Raw genomic sequence first — 25,555 nt, forward strand, 5'->3', positions numbered from 1 at the left:
ATAGATAAGGCATTTTATTGCCCAATATATATCTCTATCATCATCTATTCAGCCGTAAGACGTCCACCCAGCTGCCATTGCGTCAAGCTCAAGCTGTATTATCTCTTGAAAATATTTTACGTTGTATTACATTTAGTGTACCATTACATAAAAATTTTCGATTGAAAATTCCTTATGAAAATGAAATGAAAATTTATCGAAAAAAAATTATTTGTTTACTCTTTTACGCATGTATAATGGAACACAATTGGTCGAGTAATTAAAAGTTATTTAAAACCATGTATCGTTTTTATAATCTGGGAAGGAATCTCGCACGAAATTAAATATTATTTGGTAGGGATTAGTATCACGAGTGAGCGGCCACATGCTAATGCAAGAAGTTTTTAATTAAAACCGTCCGCTGTTAAGAGGCTACGTAATGGCTGATCCTCCGGAGGGATCCGATATTAGGCATGTGTACTGGAAAAGCCCAAGTACAAACATATTTAGGTCCGGTACGCTTCGTAGTGCTCTGGCCAATCACTGCCCAGTACACGGATTTCTTTGTGTACAACGTCATAAACCCCTTTCTTGATCACGTTTAATTAAAAAACACAATGTTATAATTAACAAAGTTTTAATCACAAAATGTCCTTTTTCAGATGCACGCGACTGTGACGAAGACAATACTGATAAGGCAAGTAATAATTTTTATTTAATTTATTTCGCCATCCTTCACAGCTAATAAATTCTTATTCATTTATTAATATATATAAGTAAGGATCATTTATAGTGACCATTTGTGTACGTCTTAAGAAGAATGCCGACCAATTTGATAGAATCTAGAATAAGATTTAATTCCTCTATAAAGACGTTCTTGAATAAAACAACGAGGGTTTCAAACGCGTCCAGATTTGTGGAAGTATCCATAGTAAAATGAGACAGGTTTTATGGTCACTTTTATAATATTCAGAGTAGCAGTACAATTGATTTCCAAACCTTATTATCACATAAATTCTTTCACACTATAATTATTTTTATTTACAAATTATAATTAATGAACTTCTTAAATTTATTAAAATGGTGTACATTACGTAACGTATAGGTATGTATTTATATATAAACTACGCTAAAATCACGATAGCGAATTTGAAAGAAAAAGAAATAGAACGAAACAGAATCTATAATAACATTGTGTACAGCGTGTTAGGTACGTTCAGTGTGTGAAGTCTGTGTGGTACAAATATTAAAATTGTTTTGGTTAAGTGTATAAAAAGGTATGGTGACAACCAGAACTCGAATTTCTCTAGCGGTATTCGAAGTTTTTTGCAGAGTTTTATAGCTCGTGTGACCGCCAAAAGTCGCCGAGGAAAAGTGCAAGCTTGTTTACTCATATATCAGCGCCTCGGGTCGACATTTCTTTCTGATAAGCCCGGCTCCCTTGCTGCCAATAAAGCGATTAAGTCGCAAATCGTAGCGCTACGGCGACTCCGCTCGCGAACTTTGATATACTGCCGACTAGGGCTGGCAACCAGTTTACTTATACTAACTTGTTATATTTTTTATTGCTCACACGCTGTGTCTGTATATACAGGGTGATTGGTTATAGATGTAAAAGCTTTAAAGGTGTGAACGTATAGCTCATTCAGAGTTTCAGAAATAATATATCACGTATTACATTACCAATAAACATACTCAAATAGATAGGTATTCCTATTTAAGAATGTGTTTATCAGGTATAGTATCAATCATGTGAATATAGTATATAAGAAAAGGACCAATATTTAGCCACTTCCGTACATGCAGTGGTAGTCGTGCAACAAAGTGCACTACCCGCCAACCGGTTGATAAATGCGTATGCGATAAACAATGCGAATTACACAACTGCCACCGTCAAATCACTCAACACGTGTTTCACCCCTCCACGGGACATCTAACATCTGGTCAACACTAACTAACACGACTACCACTGCTTGTGCGAAAGTGGCTAAATATTGGTCCTTTTCTTACTTAGGATGGACTTACGCAAGGTAACGCCTGATTCTATTAAATGTAGTATATTGCACACTATATGAAAAATGTTACTACATATTATATAATGTAACATACTATACATACAAACTATATATTACCACTGCTGAGCAATGTTACCCCAACGGTAGAAGCCTAAGACTTGTGATTGTAGGTCGCAAGTTCGATTCCCGAGATATAATCTTATATATAATTCACATTTCGAACAATAACATAGTTATATAGGATTACCATTCCTTACAAACAAGTTTTCAGAGGATGGGCAGTAGCGTCATCTGCCTATCATAACACCACACTTCAATCGCCAATTTACCTGCCGAGTGTGGCGATTACGTTAAATCCTTCTATATTATCTTTGAGGGAGGCCATTGCCTTGCATTGGGCTAGTCTTTGGGCTAAAACGATAATACTTTGTATAACGTAACATTTTATGTTTTGTGATATTTTTAATCACATTTACACACCTGCCTATATCTTATCTATGCATCTCTCTAGTTTGACTGATAGATAAATAACAATAATATAATAAGTATATACAAGTATAAATATAATACATTTTTGAAACAGAGTACATGCAGTGTCAAAATAAAAAAATGTGTAAATAGACTTTTATTTACATAAGTTTTGAAAAACCTATATAAAAAATAACGCAACAAAAAAGTTTGTACGAATATTGAAAACTAAACAAATGGTTTAAAATGAAAACAAAAAAGAAACATCGCATTTAAATCATTAATTTGATTTCTCGGCTTAACTGAAGTTTATTTGAAATATTTATAAAATGTTTAAATCCTTAAAATCACACTGGCATGTTATGAAAAAATGAATTTAAGGACGTTAATAATTTTAAACGTTCTACAAAAAATTAAGTTTCACTAAACAAGTGAACGCTACGTTTCGATGCTTGGTTACGCAGGCCCACGCCGAACCCCGTCGATCGGCTCTATTACAAATAAATTGCCCTTCGAAATCGTTCGGCGTGTTATAAATTTCATACGTGCTGAGAAATGACATACGGCATTATTTATGGCCTACAGTTTTTTCCGGGGAAAATACAAAGAAGACATTATTATGTAATTGAGCCACATTTCGTTAGAACACGCTATAATTTAATACGTTATTCCGAATAATGTTAAGAATTATGAATTTATCTGTACATGAAATACAACGAAATATGGTATAAAATTATTTCTTAAAGAGACAAGCTTCGATGTAGACAAATGTTTTAAATTTAGAATGATTGAAATTATATTGTGACTTAATTATTTGTAATGTTGTAAATCTATTCAGAGAGTAATATCGCTAATAAAACGGTTAATCTTACGTAATAGACTATTTTATACTATCATTGTTTCACATTTTTAGTATCAAATCTTTCGTAATATCTATTTTCGAAAAAAATAACAGATTTTTTGGTTTAATAAAATTCATAAGAAGTGAACGTATAGATCGTTTGCTATCAATAAATGTATGGTATAGTATACGCTCACCAAAAATCAACTTTTTCAGAAATTATACACAGCGATAAATGGTATTCTTGTAAAAACTGTTTTAAATATTCGGATTACTTATGTAGTAATTACTTATTGTTACTATCTGTCCCTGCAAACTTTTTACCGTCAGAATTTATTGACCTGCATCGTATTTCAAAGAGGTCAATATTTACAAGAAAATTGTAAGTAAGTGTAAAACCTTTAAAGCTTTTTGTTTCTAAATAAGCTCATTAAAGCCTTTTCAACTGTAACACATCATCAAATGTAATTAACATTATAGATTAAATATAAAGTAAATATACTTCAAAAAATCTTACGTTTTATGCACAGTAAATATATTCACTGTTGCCTTTCTTGTTTTCTTAATGTAGTAGATCCCTATAGAGCACTTGGGTAACACCGCACCGAAGCACATATTTGCCGCTAAGGAATTACTATTTTGAATAGGACCCTATAGCCTATATATTTACTAAAGAGGGTTTTTACCTTCTATCTAAAATTATAAGTCTAATAATCAATCAAAAAAACCTCAAGTTTTTTTTAGATTTTTATGGAGCATCTGATCAATGATTCGCTGTCTTATCGAATGAAATAGCTTAATGTAAATTTGTTTTACTTTTGAAAATCTTACAAACTCCGTCCTGTTAAAATTTATAGACCTGTCAAAATAGTTAAAATATATTTCAACAACAATTACTTACGTAAACAAAGTTTCTATTTAGTTTACAATACGCCGTTCTAGTTTTAAGCATAGGAACTAAATTTGGTTATAAATTATAATAATTGCGTATATTTATATTGCTTAATACATGTAACATAAATACTTATAATATACGTAACACAATATGTTCCATTTATAAAGCGTAAGTCACAATTACTAATAGATTCTAATGTCAGATCATTAACAGCCGTCGACGGTAGATAACACGGTGTTTACGCGTTTCCCTCAACCCTGCTCGGTTCCCACCGCGACATTAATAGGCGGCGCTATTAGCTCTACAAATGACACTAAAATGAAATCTATTCATTTCCTTTGAGTCGAGTCAATCGACGGTGGATATTGTCTAATTTCACGCGATCCGCGCATTATGCGCGTCCTCACCACCCAGTGATTTGCGTTAACGTTTATAACTCAATCTCGATCAAACTGATTTAAAAAAAATGCACACGAGATTTAACATAATTTTATTTTCATATTACATCTATATAAATATAAAATTGTCATGTCTATCACAGTGCCATTCTCTCTGAAACCGCTCGACCGATTTTTGTTAAATTAATTTATAGTACTTCAATAATTTTCTACCCTTGGCAGTCGATAATTGATCATTTACGTACATACTACAACATTGAGCGATTTATATTGGTTTTTAGTTTTGTTGTTGTAAATAATGTCATGTAAATAAGTCACTACCTTTTTTATTTATCTTTAATTATTTTTTTCTTTTTAGTTCTTTATTCTTTCTGATGCAAATATGATCCAATCAGTTTGATGTTTTTATTTATTATTGTATTTATAACATGTATTATACCATAATATGTTCATGTATAAAAGTTTGTTCGTCTGTTTATTTTGTACGCGATAACTTTTCGTTATTTCTTCTGTTTCTAAAATGTTGTCTGAAAGAAATTGCCCCGTGTGATAAGACCGCCCACTAAACCCTATATACCCACTATACCCTATATATTTATATATATATATATATATAACGTGTACAACAAAAAATATTAAATTAAAAATTAGTGATAATAATAATAAAGTAATGTTTAGTGTTTTTATTTTTGTTATCCGTCGTCGTTCACAGCTTTTCCTGTCTCAGTCTTATATACCAAATCTTCACTAGCTTTTAAAAAGTTGGTTATTTATTTCTACACTAGAACTGTTAGAAATCTTTGGGAATGCCGCCGTCCAGCAGATGATGTTCCACAGCTAAAACGATGATGAAAATTGTGATTAATATTTATGTGATTAAAAAAACTTGTACTCTATTGCCTTAGAACTACAATGACAACAATGACAGATGACGTATGTAACAGTCAGTAGTTACACGGTGCTTTTCGTAATATACGTAGTTCATTATATGTCGACCGTTAGTTTTTAGTAGTACTGAATATTTATTTTTAAAAATTTAGAAGAAAGGAGAAAAAAATTGAGCAGTATATCAGAACTTAAATATTGCGAAGTAGTGTTGGTCTTAGACTTATTTTTTTATTTACTCTTGTTTGAGATCAAAGAATTATTTTCATTTTTGTCAGTAGGTGGACACGGTTAAGATCACCGTAAGATACTTGATGTAGGCTGCTTTTAACCGGTCTTATTTTATCTATGGGGAAGGCTTATGTCTAGTAATGGACTTCCTAATCAAACAAATTAAAGTAAATAAAGGCTAATACTTCTTTATTTGCTTTATTCACATCTCATTACCATAAACATACCCATATTAAATAGTTTTAATTAACACTGGCCCACTAAACTACATGAAAGGCAACTTACCGATGTTTGCCGAGAGAACTATTGCAAAAAAATCTACCTAGTTCTACCTCAACGGCTATATAGCGTGAAACACGGAGGCGTTAGCGGAACCCCTGACCGTACACGCATTGCTACAAGCGCCGGCTCCGGGTTAATTTGTTACTGCGATGTTTATCGCTCCAATCGACCCGGATACATTTGTCAGACATAACCGATACGCGATGGGTTTAATTTCGTCCGAATCGATCAATTTAGTACAAACTGTAGTATACTGTTTATGTCAAACTACGCACAGTTTATGTCATATAATATAAGTTTTCTGTACTTTTTTTGCTTTATTTATTCATTACATGTTAGCATTAACTACCTGTATATTGGTACAAGATATCATGGTTTTGAATCTAAGGAGATACAGCATATAATACGTAAAAAATAGACAGTCTACAAATAAATAGTTTTCAACTATTAAAATCACATTCATACGACGTCCACTGCTAGATGTAAACCTCAACCATAGATTTCCAATAGGATCAGTTGAAAGCTGCCTACAACAAGCTTTTCTAACGACCTTAACAAGATCGTCTACCCACCCTATGGTTCCAAGTCTTAAAAAAAATTATTTATATATATTAATAGACAAATATTAAAAATAATCTTTTGATATATGTAAAATTTGAAATTTAAAGTCTAAGTTACTATATAACTTAGACTTTATACTACTTCGCAACATTTACGATCTAATACAGTGTGTTGTCCTAATTTTAAGTAAGAATTATAGAAGTCGTCAATTTCTGGTTAGACAGCTGGAAGAATATTACACTCGCGCGCCGGTCTGTCTATCACTGAGTTTAGCAAGGTTGATTCGAGTTCGAAGTGCTTTCAATAATCGACGAGGGAAGCATAGGATATTACTGGGCAATTAACACCGTTGTTCAAGACTTTGTACAAAAAGACTGGATATGACAGATGGTGACGATCCTGAAGAGAAAATAAATTAAAGAATTAGTCTTTGTATATACGAGGTTATTTTATTTTTAACTTTTACATGTGCCACTTAGTTACAAATCAATCTTTATTGCGCAGATTGAGTTCAGAGAAAGTCCTGTCAGAGAAAGGTTAGAAAGTAGTCTCTCAAAGTATGTTCTACGATATCGTAGAACCTTTATCTTTATACAAAGTGATTATATATGTCTGCAAGCTTTAAGAAGTGAATATATAGCTAGTATGGTATACCCTACCTAAAAAACAATGGATTCATAAATACGTTACATTATAACGTAATGTTAATGTATTAAAAAATCCTCTTCGAAATTGTCATTACTACATATTAAAATTCTATTAAATAAATCATAGTTTACTATCTGTCAGTGCAGACGTTAAGGTGCCATAATTTATTTACTTCTAGCATTCCAATAGAAATATTTCATAGTTCGGAGTCATCTTTTCATACGGGTAGATAGAAATAAGCGTAAAAGCTTATCTTCAAAAATATCTTCTTCTCTTTCAAAAATATCTTCTTTAAATCTTTTAGCTAAAGAAATGAGTTGTACATTCATCCCTTTAAAGGTTTTACATCTATAACTTATCCTGTATACCTGAGGACTTAAGAAATATTTTTGAAATTCTGAATGTATGTACCCGTATGTTATCCATAGGTATGTATGGTTTGTAAATAAATTCTCTTTTGAATGTTATGAACTAAAGCTTTAGTAGCGAGAGTTATCCTAATAATTATAATCATATTCTATGGTACTTGAAAAATGCCATAAACAATAGGACATTTATTCATTCACTTCATTTAAATGGTTAATGAGCCAAATTGGAAGCAAACGACTCCGAAATTACATAGAAAATGACACGTCCGCCGGTATAATTTTACTCCTTACTTACGAACTACTAAAATCAATGTTGCGACGTAGTATTATCAAAAAAAATTGGCTTTATTATCAAACTATCCACCCGTCGGTAACTATCTTGATCAAATAAAAAATTAACGTGGAACGAGGGTGACCGCACGTTACGCGGACAAATTGGTTCAATCGCTCAACGATACCTCGCGGGCAAATCGTATCGCGCTACCCAACTGTATTATTTGATAACTGCATTTAATCGCTAGTACGTTTTGCTTTTATTGGAAAAAATATAACAGACTATTAGGCGTGCAAATATTTGCAGGGGCTTTTTTTGTAATGGCAACTAAATAGTTTCCTTTTCTATAAATATAGATACAATATAAAATTACAATTATAATAGAGTAGATGAAGTAGGTTATCGACGTAGTTCGAAGAATTGCTCGTCTGAAATGGCAGTGGGCACATTGCTCATTTAACCAATAGTCGTTGTGGCCAAAAAGTTCTCGATTTGCGACCATTAGCCACTACACGTAGTGGAGAGCCTGCTCTCTCCACTACGTGTACTGACGACATACGACAGGTCGCAGGACACGGGCAGCCTGAGAACTATCATCATAGCGATCTTTGGGGGAGGCCTTTGTTTTGTAGTAAACGTTTCTTGACACAAAAGATGAAGGAGACATTGTCCAACTATCTTACACGTTTAGGAATATCGACCCCTGGGAAGCGTCCCAGAAGATTTGTATTATTTGTTGTTTATTGGAAATCTATGGGAAAGGTCTATGACCAACAGCGGCCATTATCAACATCAATGACGACGATAAACTCATAAATCCAAGATTGGCATATTTCTTTTTTGAAGTTTCGTAACGTAAATTTATATGCGACCATTTTTTAAATAATTAAATAGTTTATAAGTCGTTATCGTTGTTTCAGCTTCTAAACGCCTAATGCAAGGCATAGGCCTCCCCCAATAGATATCTAGGGGGAGATTTATCATAATCGCCACGTTTGGCAGACGATTTAGCTATCGCACTATGGATGGTACGCAGAGGGTGCAACTGGCCATCCTCTTGAAACTTATTTGTGAGCAGTGGCAATCCTATATATTTAATGCACAAAGTAATCAGAATCCAAGAAATCGAACCCACAACCTGTGATTGCAAGTCTCAGTCGTTTACCGCCTGGCTACCACTGCTCAAGTTTATAAGTAATTTTGGTTTAGTTTGCATCCTCAACTGCAGCCCAATGTAATTAAGTTGCAATTAGTGCTATACTCAAAATACAATTTAGTTTCACTTAGTTTCTTTTGGTTATTAAACTATGTACTTGTAAAACCAGATGATTACTTAAAATTTATAAATGAGACAATAGCTCTTCGATGAATAATAGAAGAATGTAATTTAGTAATATTCGGGATTGAAAACAACTGTATAGTACTAAAATGTAATGTATACGGGAATGTATTGATAACACAATAACTTAAAGTTTAATAAAAGAATTAAGATTCTGTGAGTCCAAATAGATTAATTAGATGATAGTTAGCAATATGCCAAGTGTCATCTATATCTCAGTATAGAAGGCACACGTACATTTTGTCTGCATTAAATCTCACTTTGCATCTTCTGTGTTTATGTAATAAGAGTTTTTATTTTGTTATTTGCCCATTACCGTATAAAGAAAATATTGTGATAAAAAAATAATAACTTCGAGGAAGACATAAAGTCATTTGGTGGATCAAAAACGGATGTGGTATGCACTTACCTTATATGTAGTGGTACAAAACAGTTTTAACGTTTTCAAAACTATAAGCTAGCTTTATTTTTACTATAAAACTAAAGAACTAACTAAAAAAATAACAAATAGCATTCGTGATTGTTAGAATTTAGCATGAAATTATTGGATGTAATAAAGCCATCACAGAGGTTATAACAACAAGGTGAAATGTGTATATGGCAAGATTTACGAATAAATTTTGTCTTGAATTTTAATGTACGTGTATAGGAAGGTTTCAAAAAAAAACCTTTCGTTTAAAAGAACAATATTGACAGAATCAATTTTGTTTTAAAGCAAATTATTCATCGTCGAGATTCAACAAAACTCAACGTCACGCCCGAGCAGTCAAAAACAATACTTATTCAAATGAAACAAAAAGCAATTAACGGAGGAGATATCCCTCCGTCCTCGGAGGATACAAGAGAAGAGAGATTATTGAAAAAATAATTAATAAATATTTATGGCGGGCCACCTGAGGAGCGACACGGCGCGGATTCCATTTTTATCCAGTGCTCGAGTACGCATCTGCAGCGTTACGAAGCCGGTTTATTACAAATGCAAAATTTTCCATTCATATTCAAAATTTTATATCCCGATGTGGCCGGGAGAGAGCTAATTTATTCCGAGGGAGCGGCTAAGGAGACGTCCCGGCACCTCGCGTCTTGGGGAGGATTAGGGAAGGGTTGCGCGCTGCGAAATTGACAGGTGCCCGTCAAAAATTACAATTAATAAACGCGACCGCCGCGGCTACCACTACCAGGAGTGCTCAGGCGACAATTATGATGATACCGACAAATGCGAGATACATTGCTTTCTAATTTTGTTACACTACCCCAAGCGTAGCGTAGAACGTTCCACACTCCTCACAAGATAGACAGATGACTTTGTTCGTCGGAAGACGCTGGATGCAGGTTGCTCTCTTCCAATCTTATCGTAAATATATTCTACAACCAGCTATGGAAGTCCAACGGTGAAATTGAAAAAAATTGGTACGAGAATTTCAATGCCTAAAGTAAATTTTGAATGTTATACTGATCACTAACGCAAGCTCGCTGGGCGTTTAAAAAGCTAACGAAAAACTTTTTTTCAAATTCATCCAACAAAAATAATAAAAATCTATGGAAGAGGCCCATCTCCAGCAGAGGACGTTCCACAGCTGTAATGATGATGAACTTTTATAAATTTCGTTCAGTTTCCATGTTAATTCCTTCTAATATTTTATCTTTATGATTCGTTCTATAATTGTTGCTAAGACTGACCATTTTTTAAAATGAGTAAACCAACCTGAGCTGAGCCTATTCGTTAATATTATTCCATAACTGATCTCCGAGCTGGAACTTATCTCTCACGAACCATGTAGAAATATGTTGTATATTAACCAAAAAATAAGAGGTACTTAAAATGTGGAAAATTTTATTAAAATCAGAGTTACTTTTATACGTACACACTGTACGTATTTGTTTGAAATTATCTAAGTCATTTTGTCCAAGCACATCACTAAAGTCCGTTTTAATACCGATATAATGGACAACATTGGGGCGCGCATCGATTACGCGTTTTACAACTCGGATAGCGCTTAATGGCGGTAATCCACTGACGAGAGCGGTTTACGGCCGCAGCACTACGCTGTAACCCGGCCCTGGCAACACTCCAACACGGTCAAAAGTCTTCACTAGCAAGATATACGTATTAAAAAGTACTATAAATTACATGTTCAAGTGATTATTGCCTTTGTCTGGTTTAGTTGGTGACAAAAATCAGTTGCGAGTTTTAGATAACCAAACAGCAAGTTAAAATAAATTAAAAAAACGAAATTTAGTTTTCGGTCTTTTTGGTAAGCTCACGCTAGTCTCGCTCAACGAGCTATGAAGAGGAATCATGCTTGGCATTTCTACGAGTATCAGAAATAAGGAAATTAGCATTAGCAAGTTGAAGTGAAGACATAGCGCACAGAACAGGCATTAACCCTTTCCACTTCAAGGCTGTTACGTAGCATCGATAAAATTTAATTGAATTATAGTATCTTGCGATTCTAGAATATGTTTCATTCATTCGTGATTCAGACATGTTAGTAACAAAAATCTTTCCTGTTTTAAAATTTTCCGCAAAAAGAAGTATTACACCATGTCGAGAATCACTCGACAGTGGAGCTTGTGGAACAAAATCAGTGTCGAGTGACACTCGACATTGGAGTGGAAAGGGTTAATGTTCTGGAGTGAAGATCACGAACCAGCAACTTACACCAAAGTGGATAGACAGACGACCTTGTTGTAACTGTTCGAAAACGCTGGATGCAAACCGCTTCCAATCGATCCTATTGTAAATCTATGAGAGAAGGCTGTATCCAGTTGTTAACATCTTACGTCAGTAATGACGATGGTAGTGCTATTTTGAAAAGAACCAGAATTAGATTGATGTCGTAGAATTTTTTGGTCTTTCGTATCACCACACCTATTATTGTAGGCAAGCAGTAGAACTGATGTGTTCGATGTGAAAATTACAATCTACGTGTTTACAAAAAAAAAACCGCATAACTCATTTCTGGTGGACCTGAGTATTCTCATTTTCTTAATCTAACATATTAAATCACTGCAAATGAGTAGATTTTAATATGGCTGAAAAATAAAGATATACAAAATATTTAAAACTTGGTTTAAATTATAGCATAGTAATGCGATATGACGAGAAACTAGATATGGAAGAGTTTTCTTTAAATTTATTAAAAGGAACCGAAAAACGTATTCCTGCTAACCTGTATAAATTGAGGCAGATTCAGCTAAAAGAAGAAAAAAAAATTAAGGTATCATTTAATAAAAAAATAAAACATTATTTATTAAAAAATCGACACCCGTCACGAGATAAAACTTTACAGCACTATACAGTTCTAACAGCGCCATCAAATCCATGGAAACGAACATCACAAAGTTTTAAACAATCCCATACGTAAACTGAAATGATCAATCGCCTCTGCACAATCGTTTGATCGAAAGCGGTAAATGCATTCCGCTGCGTCCGCTAACAAACGACGCCACTTCGTCAAAAGGTCAGTGCTCAATGAACGTCCCATGAAACTTTTAGTGGTGCCCTTGTTATATCGATATATGAATGAACATATGTCTATTATCGAGTATTTATATCGATTCCACATTAAAACATTTATAAATATTTTTTTGACAATAAATGTTTCGATGTATATTTTTAAGTTTGAATAAAAAATACTATAACAGCATATTTAAATTATAAATTTTGAATTATTTTTCTGATTCACAATTTTTATATACTATGAGGACATGTCAAAATACAAACATTACAAAATTAAGTTGTTGTTAAAAATGATTATTGTATATTGTAAGCTAAATACATACTTACAATCTCCTAATTGTTAGAAAAGTATTCTTGAGGGTTGAGGAAATTTTGTCTTGTTACTGGTTATATATAAGATTCTAAACATTGTGTTCCAACATTCAAAATTTATGTAATAGTAAGTTATACGGTGGCGAAAAATCAACATTTAACGAAAATTACATGAAAGGAATTCGAGATTCTAAATGATTAAAGATCCTCTGGTAGAAATCGCGCCGAGCGATAAGACCGCCTCTTGTTTTATATGGTACAAAAAAAAACAATTCATATGAATTATTTCTTTTTTCCTCTATTTATTGTCTATGGTGTACAAAATTTGTAAATAAATCAAATAAAAATATATGATTTAATACGGTGATTTACTATTACGAAACATATCGACAAAACTGACGTGAGCGAAATGCAAGCGAAATCATTAATTTAGACATCGATAACAAAATCCAAACCACCCTTACTGATACAGAGCATTATTGATAGCGGTCATTTTTCAAACTCTGCAATCGGTCACTTTTGCTTAATCTGTTTCCATACGTAGCAATTTTGATGAACAATCAAATTGAGATTATTTTAAATAGTATTATTATTCATTATATTAATTTATTGTTAGAAGAATAATGCTATTTAATAATGTGCAAATCGAATTTTCATAGGACTAAAATGTAATTTTTTTATCGATCAAGATATATATACATTTCTATTTATAATTAAATAAATCCTTATTAAGTACAAATAAAGTTTAACTAAATTTTGTAATCATAGATTCTTTGTTATAAATAACATTGTTTATAACAAAACGAACTTTAGTTTCTCTGAACATTTTAACACGGAATGAAATATCTTTCTATAGATAAAATTAAATTCGTTAACCTATTCTTATAACTTAACAATATTAGAATCACTGAATGGTTGTCTGAAAGAAATCGCTTTTCTTATCGCAGACCGCTTTTAGCACATAATTTTTTTGCCTCTTACGTGTAATTTCTATCCACGTCCCATTAATGTACAATGAAGAGTAAATAAATAAATTAATTAAATCACGTCATTTGCTTTGACTGTTGCAATTGATAATACAATGATTGTTGTCAGTGGTGAAAGAATTTTTACGTTAAGTACGTGGTTTCACCCCTTCAACGCCCACTGCAAAGCATAGGCCTCTTCCAAGGATAGCAGCTATTTGGAGAATATATCATAATCGCTACGCTTGGCTGAAAGGTTAGCGATAGCAGTGTGGTATTATGGTACGCAGAGAACGCTGCTGCTCATCCTCTGGAATCTTTTTTGTAAGCAGTGACAATCCTATTTTTTTTTTCCCTGAAATGTATCACCGCTATCTACGATCGCAAGTTTCAGTCGTCTACCGCTGGGCTACCACATTTGGTTAATCAACAGATAATTAGAAAATGTAGTATCAGATTGATTACGTATTGCACAGTAGGTATATCTTCACCGTTTTAGCCGTAAGACGTCCACTGCTGGACATAGGCCTCGCCCAAAAATTTTCAATACGAGCGGTTAAAACCGATCTACATACAGCGTCTTCTGGTGACCTTAAAAAGGCCGTTTCTCTACCACAAGTTGTGCGATTGCCGCGTTTAAAACATGACAGCTAATTAAATTCCCTGTATTGATTTTGCTTACAATTCGCTCACGTCTGTTTTGTTTAATATTTGGATAATAATAATTCTAGCATGTCGAGGCAATAAGCAATATTCTTAGGTACATTTCAAAAGCTCACTTTAATAATTTTCCGCACAGAGTTTCCGTCGTGTCTACGTCGTAAATATTTTGTCCGATTATCGTTCGTTCGACAGCCGCGAGGCGTAAGAAAATGTTAATTAACGAATCCATTGTTTTCCCGCCCGGCGGCTCCAAGATGGTGCCGCTTCCGTTTCCGGCGGCCGCCTTCTTTATGTGCGTTTCCCTTATTTTTACGTCAGTCGGGTAGAGCGGCGGCATTGTGGCGCGCGTCGGTGTATAATGATTTTAATTTCCTCTAATCAAGCCATCGGCGGGGCTTAAGAATTCTAAACATGCACGCCGCCGACACGACCGCCGCCGCACCGGCTGACAGAAACATCAGCACTTATTCTGATTGCGTCGAGTGTGGCGCTGAATAATTAATACGCCTTCGTTTTGTTACGCTCCTCTCACGAAACAAAAGGAGCTCGTCCTCCTAATTTATGATTTGTGAAATGTTAATAACCGTTACTTTAAAAGATTTTTATTTAAATAAATTTTCATTCAAAGCGAAAACATTTACTTCTATTGTTTATTACCTCAGTCTTTATTGAATACTTCTCTTTTATAAAACCAACAATAATCTTCGTTAATTACAACTATGAACGCGATAGGTATTATAAAAACACGAGTCGAAGTAAAGTTAAATTATATTGGGGTAACGATGAGCAACCCTTCCATCCAGCCCGCTCTAACGACCGCATTTCGGTTGCCTAAATCACTACGACGCCGATCGCAATTAATTTTTTATTCATATATCCCTTTTATAATACATTGTACAAGAAAACACTAATTCTGGGTATTTTTTATTGCAATGATTCCTATTAAATATCGCTATTTCTCTGGGTTTATTCAATCATGATCGAATATTGGTATTTTAGTGGCTTTCACACAATTTAGATTGTCTAGTAAGACCGTACGTTGTGTAAATTAGACAATATTACAGCTAATCGTTGGGCTTAGCGTCTGACATGGTGCAGCAGATTAGCAAGTAGGCAGGTGGACGCAGGGGAATTAAGTTTCTAAACGTGGAGACCACAGACCGGCTAGCGCAGCGCAGGATGTCAATCCACAATACCGCCAATTTATCTTGTTGAAGGTGTCGTGAGAACCCCGAAGTCGAAAAATCCAATAAATATAAAAACTCCAAATCGCACTGAATCCGTGTGTTGATGACGAAAACTTGTGCCTCAGACGGGATTATGTTTATACACTACAAAGAAACAAAGACTCATTCTGTTGAATATAAAGTAAGTTTCGAATACCGGAAATTAAGTCACACCCCAATGAACAAATACATAAAGTCACGGTTTATTTCAACTTTGGTATACCTTGAGAAAATATGGCCTATTCACTATCGTATATATCGTATATAATTTTTATTAAGTATTAAATAAGTCATCAACCCTTAGTAAATTCTTATTAAAAAACGTCATTTTCTTTCTTCTCTTTCTTCCATCAGTCTACCGTCATTTCTTCTGTTTTAAGGTATCTAGAACTAATATACTTAGTTGTGATTCCGTGAGGACTCTTACCTAAACCATCCATTATAAAGCTGGGCAACCTCTGAATCTTAAGCCATTCATTTTATTTTAATAAACACACCCATTCATAGCGCCATCTTTCTTCCGTATAACACGGCCAAAATATTTTAAAATTTGATCTTGAACCTTTCGTTAATAAACAGCTGAAGACGTTGTTATGTTTATGATATCTTTTATCCTTTCATCGTTCGCAGACAAACAATCATGCCCTAAGTCGTCTACCCACAAGGTGGGCAGACGATACCACACACACTTCCTGTATAGATGTCCACTGTGACCTTACAATTCTGAAGTGGAGATCACGAACCGGCAAGCGCACTGTAAGCTGCCCACAAATTTGACAGACGACCTTGTTAAGTTTGTCGGAACACACAGAATAAAAGTCGCTTCCAACCAGTCCTATTGGAAATCTACCGGGCAGACCTCTGTTAGTGCTTTTCATACGGCTAAGATGATAAGGTCAATGACCGCTCGTAAGAAGACAAAATAAAGCGATAACTGACTTAAGCATGCTGAACGTTTATTAAGCAAAAACTTTTCTACACATTCATCGAACGGAAATAACTGGAAAACAAGTACATTAGGTTTTATGATGTCACACGATATCGCACTGGTCGGTCTAATCGCCGGGCCATCAACATCCTCATTTACTTAACGACGTTATACTGAACATCTATGTTATCTGTACCTGCGTAATATATTTCAAGGTAACAGTTTATTACTCCGCAATCTTTGAATAAATAAACTTGTAGCCCTTGAGTGAGAAAGCTCCACATTACAGGTAAGGCCACTTTAGTCATTAATACTTTTTAGAAAAAAAAATTATAACTCATTTGATTTAGAATTCGAACGCCGATTCGCAATCACTATTGTTGTTCAAATTATCATTATTAATAGTCTCGTAAGTGTAGTGATGTACATCTAATAAATGACAACCGGTTATTGTTTTATTCTCCGACAAAGAAGGAAGAAATATATTAACGAGTGGTTTCCGACTGCCTTCCAGAAAATATGTATAACATTAAAGTTAAATTCATCTAGATCCTGGTCGAACTTATACAAAGAGCTATTGGTTTAATAACTCACCAGGTTTAATACCTCACTAAAGTCAAACTTAATTCCAAATGTACATATTACAGACAACATATTCAGTCCATAGATGCCCACTGCAAAGCATAGACCTTCCAATAGAAACTTATTTATGACGCAATACTATAATTATTGATCCTATAATTAATAATCCACAAATCGTGAATTATATAAAACTCTATTCCAGGGATCGAACCCGCGTCTTACTATCGGAAGACACGGTTCCCTGCCACTGGGCTGTGATCATATAACTGCTCTTATTAGATCAAGAAGTATATATATATATGTATATATATACTATAAAGCTTTAATTTTATAAGATGTTTTCACTGGGAAGCTAATTTTTTATTAATTTCTACCAAATCCTCTTTTCTCATTCTTTTAGCATTTTTTGCTTGACATGTATATCGATCGCTATAAATGATTCTAGTTATTATACGTGAGTATAAAAGTAAATAAAGATAACTTTTACATTTTACATAATATTGGATTAACTAAGCAGGATATTAACGAATCTCTTATTAAGATGGTAACACTGTCAACGCCTTAGTAATCTTACAGAAGCTAAACTTGTATTGCAAAGAAGGAGACGTGGTCAAAGGGTTGAACGTCTATAACATTGTACTAACAGAAGTTATTGGCACTCAAATTTAAAAAAAATTAATGTGACATTTTTCAGAGTAATCACTTCATGCAGAATAATTTATATTACGTAGGTGTATAAGCTTTAAAGCCTTTTGTTGATAAATGAGCTATACATTCACCTATTTAACGTTTTTACACCTTGAACCTACCTACCTTATATACGGTTTGACGTAAATTAATCAATGTAGCAAAACAAACAAAACAGAAAAATAAACTTTTGTAACAAACAATGTTCTACGTATTTATAAAAGAAACCATTTAATGAAAGAGATTGAAGCGATTTATTCTATACCAAGATTTCTCATCGCGGTTTTTCGTTGCTTTCAAAGCATGGCATAGCTACCGACGTTTGGCGGCTGCGGTCCGCCCACGACGCACAATTAAGGCAACCCTTGCTCGGAGCTCACTTAGCATTCAAATCAGGCAGCGAACAGCCCCACAGAAGGAAGACGCACTCCGTGGAATTAAGTGTGAAAATAACTGCATAGCACGGTATCCTGGTTGAATTATGGCACTTTCATAGGATACTAGGCATGCTCACACCATAAACAATATTGATACCTTTATTTCAATGTGAAACAAAAATGCAAATATCTTTCGAGCTAAACTAAGCGCTTACAAAACATCAAAACATTAATATAACATAAATTTATATTTATAAATATTCAAAAATATATACGTATATATGAGATATATAGTATAAAATAATACATATATTACAAAAACTGCTGCTGCCAGGTAAAAACTCGATAGTTAATAATTTTTTAACTAATGTCTAGATAACATATCTAGACATTAGTTAAAGCAAAGTACTTATAATATTTCAAACTAAAAAGCCTTCGTAATATATTATTAACAACACTGTAAAAAGCTTTTTATTAATTTCATATGAGCGTTTACTCAACTAAATTGTTAACGATAAAAATTGTCCCCAAATTTACATTATGTTAACCAGTGTAAGGATGTAATAAGTCATTTATTTCCAAATTTAAAAATGTGTGCAATTAAAATTAATACTGTTTAGCTCTTTCAGCCTCTTATTTCAAAAAGCCTCAATATTTTAATTGAAGTTAATTAATAATGCAATCGCAAATTCGATAACCATCACAACAAAATAAGCTTTCATAGCGCTATAGCGTGATATATAAAAGTCTGCAAATTACTTATCCAATCATGCAATCAACATGGCAAAAAAATAAAAACATCAAAGTTCTCTATGCACTAATAGATCCACAAAAACATAACGTAACATTAAAATAAAATAATCTTGATTTATTTCGACAAAACTGAACGCAACAACTTCATCTCCCCGACATACTCATAACCCTCGAATAAATAAGGCACGGCAGCAATAAATGCGAAAAACGATTACGGATCAATGAAGCGTGGCTTCCCTCTCGGGGTGCAAATAAAGCCCAAGTACACACTTCAAATATGCTTTTCTTAATCGTTCTCATAAAACAAAGATCAGCCTGCAGTCTCCCCCGTACGATGAAAAAAAAACTCTCCCGTTCGCCCTATTATTCATCTGTCATCGCGGATTTAAACAAATTTGATTACTTTGACCAACTATTAAGACAATCCAACATATAGATTAAAGTTAATTAATAAAATGGTCATGTCCTATCTATCCATATAAATAAATTTGTATGGATACAAGAGATTCCGCGATTCTACTCATCACGTTATAGCTAAAATTATAAGGCATAGAGACTTGAAATTTGGTAGAAATATTTCTTTTACTGAAAAAAAGTCTGCTATGAACAGATTTATTTAAATTCTTTATATGATTAGGATTGACAGATGTTCATTAAAAATAAACACAAAGTAGTCGTGGCTCTTATAGCTATAAAACTGGAGAACAATATTTTTTTTGGGATGTTAAAAATTACAAAAAAATGAATTTTATGAAATGACACCACAAATAAATACAATGCAGGTCGCTGCGAACCAGTCCTATCGGAAATCTATTTTGAGACATATAAGCCGCAGTCGACCCCCTATGGCTGAATCGACGATGATATGTTAAAAAAAAAACAGAGTAACCATAAATATCGATAACCACTCGTCCGCAATCAATTAATAATAGCCACCTCAATTACAAAGGCTATAATAGAAAAATTGTATCGGACGTATTAAGGCAAGCGTCTAAGGCGGTATTGAGATTCCTGAAGTTGGATTAGCTTAAAACCTCCCGGCGGATGTGTCATCGTAATTTGTAGGGGAGGGATGACGGATCCGACGCCCCGGGCTCCAGCGAATTATAATACCATAAGCTATTTTAATCTTAACTTAGTTAAAAATCTTGCGGCCGACATTAGCATTAATCACTCGTGACAGCCATTGTAATGGATATAGTGTAATTAATGTGTCTTAAGTTTGAAAATAGATTAGATCATTGCCAAATATGATTTATCTATATTATATGTAGGTATATGTAGTCACGTTGTATAATCTCTTGGCAATATAAAGTTTTAAAATGTTAAAGACTATCAATTCCAACAAAAAAGGAGAGTATATTTATTATTAGGTTTTTCTATGTGGATGTATAATACGAACATTTTCACTTTAATTTTACTGTACACATTTATTAAGTACACAAAGTACTAAATTTTCTTTACACATTCGGGTTGCTTAAGATAATTAGATTTATTATTTTTAAGGCACTATTATTGTAATCTTGTAGATTTTTATATATATATATTTAGAATGCTAGACAAAACAAGTAGATTTTAATTACAATTATTTTGGATGTATTTTTTGAGAAATTGTTAGTTTAGTTAGAAATTGTTTATCAAAATTATTTTTACTTAGTTTTAATAACTAATTAATATTGTTTATTAAAAACTGTGAATATGGTCAAGTAAATTTGTTGATAAGTTACAATCTAGATTTAGTTAATAGGACATCATTTTTTTTCTTAGTAGGCGTGCAGTTCAGCGACTCCTTTTATAAGAACGTACCCCGTTTCGTAACTGCTTTATTAGACATATTTAAAACTGTCAAAAAGATGGTTTTTTTTTAATATTTACGAATTTCTAAACGTTAAGGGTTTTGGAAAGAATTCCTTTTCCATATTGTTTTTTTTTTAATTTAGAAAGCTTTTGATTAGAAAATATATATAAAGCACGCAGATCTAGTAAAAAATTATAGATGATTCATATACACGACATGATTCGCAATTTTGTATTGATATGTAATTGACGCAGTGTTCGCCTGGCGAAGATCGAACCTGCGACCTCAGATCATAAATCACAGTTATTGGCCACCAACCCCTTCTCAATATGACATCACATATTGATTATATGAAATATATACATATGTTAAATGTATTGTGTGTTTAATTACATAAGAAGCAAAATTAATAATGGTCAAATGGGACTTGAAGGGTAGGAACTCAAATTTGAATTATATTTAAAATATCAAATTAAAATACATATTGTGTACATATACAATAAGTACTTATAATATTTTAAGGTTCACATTTTTAAGAGAAAACAATTATGTTTTTATTGTATTTTCGATAATTTTTACCAATCACAAACCAACACAATTTGATCTCAAGCCAAATTTCTTAACTAAATAACATTTATAATTTACCATTCCGAGTGAATCAAATTAAAATATTATTTTCAAAGAAACAAAGGAAATGCCTCATCAAGAACGAAATCTAAAGCTTAATTGAACGTCGACATTGAGAGATTTCAATTCAATTACTAAACCATATTTAACGAAATCCAATCCCCTTTTCCTCGTGAAATAATATTATTTATTCACAAAAAATAATACAAAACGCGGCAACGAGTCGCTGAACGCTCTGTTGGTTTAACGGAGATCATTCGATGTAAAAGTTGGAAGCTGAGGACGGAGGCAGGAAGAAAACTTGGATAAGCGAAACCCTCTAAAAATGATTGATGCCATAGAGCGGGGGGCAGGCTGGCTCCGGAGCCGGCGCCTCCCGCGCTTGTACATTTTAAAACGAATAAACGTCGAACCGCTGCAAATTTGAGAATGAAGATCATTAGCGCCATACCGCATCAAACTCCCGCCAATTCATTATTACCCGATGGAATTTCGAATTTTTGCTGCGGCCCCCGTCAATCATTTCGGCTGGAACGATTAGATTTTAGCATTAAAGCTCGCTCCACTTGAGCGAGAGACGACGCTAGCACAACAAAGGCGATCGGTTCGTTCGCATTGCGATCGTGTATAGCCAATTTCCTAACGTATTGGAAACACTGAACAATTGTTTGAAGACATGTTATTACGCGAAGCGTTTAGCCCGGGAGCTAACAAGCGCTGACGTCGTTTGTTTCTGCGCAGTCTTTGTTCGGAATATAACAATTAGGCAGACAAAGCGGACGGTGGCGGTCGGTGTTATCGCGGTGATTCCTACCTGCACAATGGAGCTCTCTACAATGCATGCTCAATATCTTTATGCTGCCGGCTGCTGAAGGCCGATGCACTCGTTCGCTGAATCAGACTCCTTGACTAAACTAGAATTTCACAGTTAAACGTGAACATTTTGTACGAAACCATAGACATACAAATGCCCAAAGACAATTTCATAATTAATTTTATTTGTATTCTTGTTTGAAACTTATTCATTAAAATTGTTTTAATATTATATCATATACTATTTCAACTGCGGTGCATTTTATAGAATATTAATTTTAGTCATGAAAGTGACTGATATATGAAACAGGCAACAATATAATATAATATTAAATTTATTTTAATAAAGTGATATGTCTAATAAACCCCGATAATAACCTGTAGTTTTCTCTCCTTTTAAAAAATTAAACATATGTTAACAAAAGCATAATATAAAAAAATGTTAATAATGTAAATACATAGCTAAACACCTTACCGACTAACTTACCAAACCAAAAATGCTTTTCATTCAAAAACAAAAACTAAGAAACTAAAATAAAAATTCGCCAAATTTATGAGAACTTGATTATAACTTCATATAACAGCCTAGTTCCCATAAGCTATAAACAACAGTTCCTATGAGTTATAAACATTATATTTTTTATTTAAAGAGATAAAGCTAACACCTTTATTCTATTCTTTCTTCTATTCTACAATTTGCTCTGGTTAATATTTATATAATTACTTCAATGATTCGATCTTAGAAAAGTTAGAAGAAATATATGTTTATTCAGGTTTAAGTTCAGATCTAGTTCGTCTTTAAGTTTTGCATCCGTGGTTAGCGCGCCGAGACACCTCAAGGCGCGTCAGGGCCGTCTCTTTGTGCTCACTTCCTACTTCCTGCCGACGTCGTCTCCCATACAGTTGTCCTCGCTCACAAGTTAGAGCACATTCGATGCTCCCCACTAAACACTATATAATTACTTATAATATTTTGTATCATATTATTAATAATCTATTAATAGTAAATTACAAACAATTTAGGAACTGGTTTTTATGTAATGAAAGACACTTAAAGCCCAGTTCGAATTGGTACATACCACAAATCCTTTTTACTATGTAGCCGTTGGATATGCGTGGTTACTCATTTTGTATTCCTACGCCAGTTTCGCGTGATCATCATCATCATTTCAACCGTAGGACGTCCACTGCTGGGCATATATCTCCCTCATAGATTTTCAAAAGTAGCGGTTAGAAGTAGCCGGGATTGAGCGACTACTGACGACCTTAAAATGATTGTCTGTGCCCCTTGTAAGTGGAGTTCTTATATTGCGCCTGCCGGTCATCTATTCAGCGTACTATGTGACTTACTGCTACGTCAATTTGCTAAATCACTGGGCTAAATTAATAACTTTTGTTACCGTACTCTTTGTAAACCCGAGATCTACAATCACAAGTCACTCCTTAACCACAAAGCCACTGATTTGTACATTTAAAACCACTTTTAAAATAAATAAACCTTTGACATGTTAACACAAACAGTTAAATCGGTGTACAGTAATTGAGCAATTAATCACCTCACTATTTACTGACAGTATCAAATCACGTAGCGGCGCGTAGCGGGGCGTAGAGGCGCGTAGCGGCAGACGTTTACGCAACAAACGTTCACGTGTCATGCCGGCGTCGACACCTGCGGATCTGCGGATGTACAGAGCGTTTAATCGTATAAAGAGCTAATTGTCTGTGCGGATTCCGCAAGTAAACACTACACGCCCGCCACCATTTACACACAACCACACGAAACAGCCCGGAGCTACGAAAGCGACTAATAATATTAATGTGAGCTGTTCGTTTTGAAATGTTGATTCCCTTTTTAACTGATTCAAATAAAAACTTAGTGATTGCTTGTTATTCTATTAATTTTATAACGGAATTACAAGAGACGAGTAAATATAATCTGATTAAAAAAGAATGTTAAAATAACACTAAACTTATAATTTTATTTATATTGTACAAAAGAAAGGGTTTCAAACGTAACGTGTATGTAGCGGAGAGAAAATTGATTAAAAAAATAATATAGTTTTTAATTTTAAAAAAATTCTTTTTTCATCTCTTACTTTAAAATATTAATAGTATGTAAGACAAAAAGGTCAGAGAGCCCAATTCGATAGAATACGCATCTTGGTAGAGACCACAAAAAACTTAGTTATATTGTATTCGCTTTCACAAATCTTCTTAATACATCTTAGAACAGTTCATTCCTAAGTTACGAGTATATTATCTATAAAAAAACATAATTACATATTTTTTTATTTAAGTATTGATAACATTACCATGTGTTGATTAAGTAACATCAAGTTTTTTTGTGCAAAAAATTAATGATTCTACATCGAAAAACTAATTCTAAAAGTATTAAAAAAACTCCAGTTAAACTAAATAAAAAGGACATTATATGGTTTTAATAAATTTAATACAAAATACCAACTCCATTACTTCTTAAATTCATGACGCACAACCATATGGGTTTACATATATTGTCAATCTCGTATATTCAGTTCAAATGAATCACTTAATTAATGTCAATCGTCATGAAAGCTGTTACTAAGATGTAAAGTATATTTAGCGAGATTTGGATTATGAAGCAATGTCATTGCCAAGTTTATTTTTTTAGATGTAAAAATTGTGAATTTACACGACTCACTTTTCATACATCTAGACAGATATAGAGTCCCCGTAGTCGTCGTTCGTCTTCGTCGTGAAAAACTTAGACCTCCCATAAAGATATCTTTGGGGGAATATACCATAATACCCAGGTCGATGGTCACACTGTCGTTTTATGATACGGAGAAGAAATTGCTGCCTATCTTCTAGAAACTTGTTTGTTAGCAGTGACAATTCTATATAATTCATGCACACGAGTGTGAATTTTATAAAATTGTAACCCACAACCTACGATCGCAAGTCTTACTCTACAAATAAGAAGAGCAGAACACTCCAAATATGTTTTTGAAATCGATTTACATTGCTTATTCTTCTCAGATACAAGTCTATCAAGAGCGAACGTCAGCGAATGCCAATACATTACTTCCCTTGATACAACGCAATGCACTCAGCACCAGGTTAATACATAAAAAGCTGGGAAGTTAAGTCTTCGATTTCCAAAAGATGTTCTACCTTACCGTGTGTATAGAGGCAATG

General features: G+C 33.6%; 1 protein-coding gene across 1 annotated transcript in view; it reads left to right on the plus strand.

Annotated features, from left to right (window-relative positions):
• Window positions 1–25,555, plus strand: part of LOC137930365 (myelin transcription factor 1) — a 276,518-nt gene that overhangs the window by 215,209 nt on the left and 35,754 nt on the right. Inside the window, exon 3 of the mRNA XM_068773605.1 lies at window positions 642–676. Coding sequence (XP_068629706.1) covers window positions 642–676 — 35 coding nt within the window. The remainder of the gene's footprint in view (window positions 1–641; window positions 677–25,555) is intronic.

Source organism: Battus philenor, unplaced genomic scaffold, assembly GCF_028537555.1.
Source record: "Battus philenor isolate CCGP_79_NKW_IND1 unplaced genomic scaffold, ilBatPhil1.0.hap1 SCAF_6, whole genome shotgun sequence".
NCBI lineage: Eukaryota > Metazoa > Arthropoda > Insecta > Lepidoptera > Papilionidae > Battus > Battus philenor.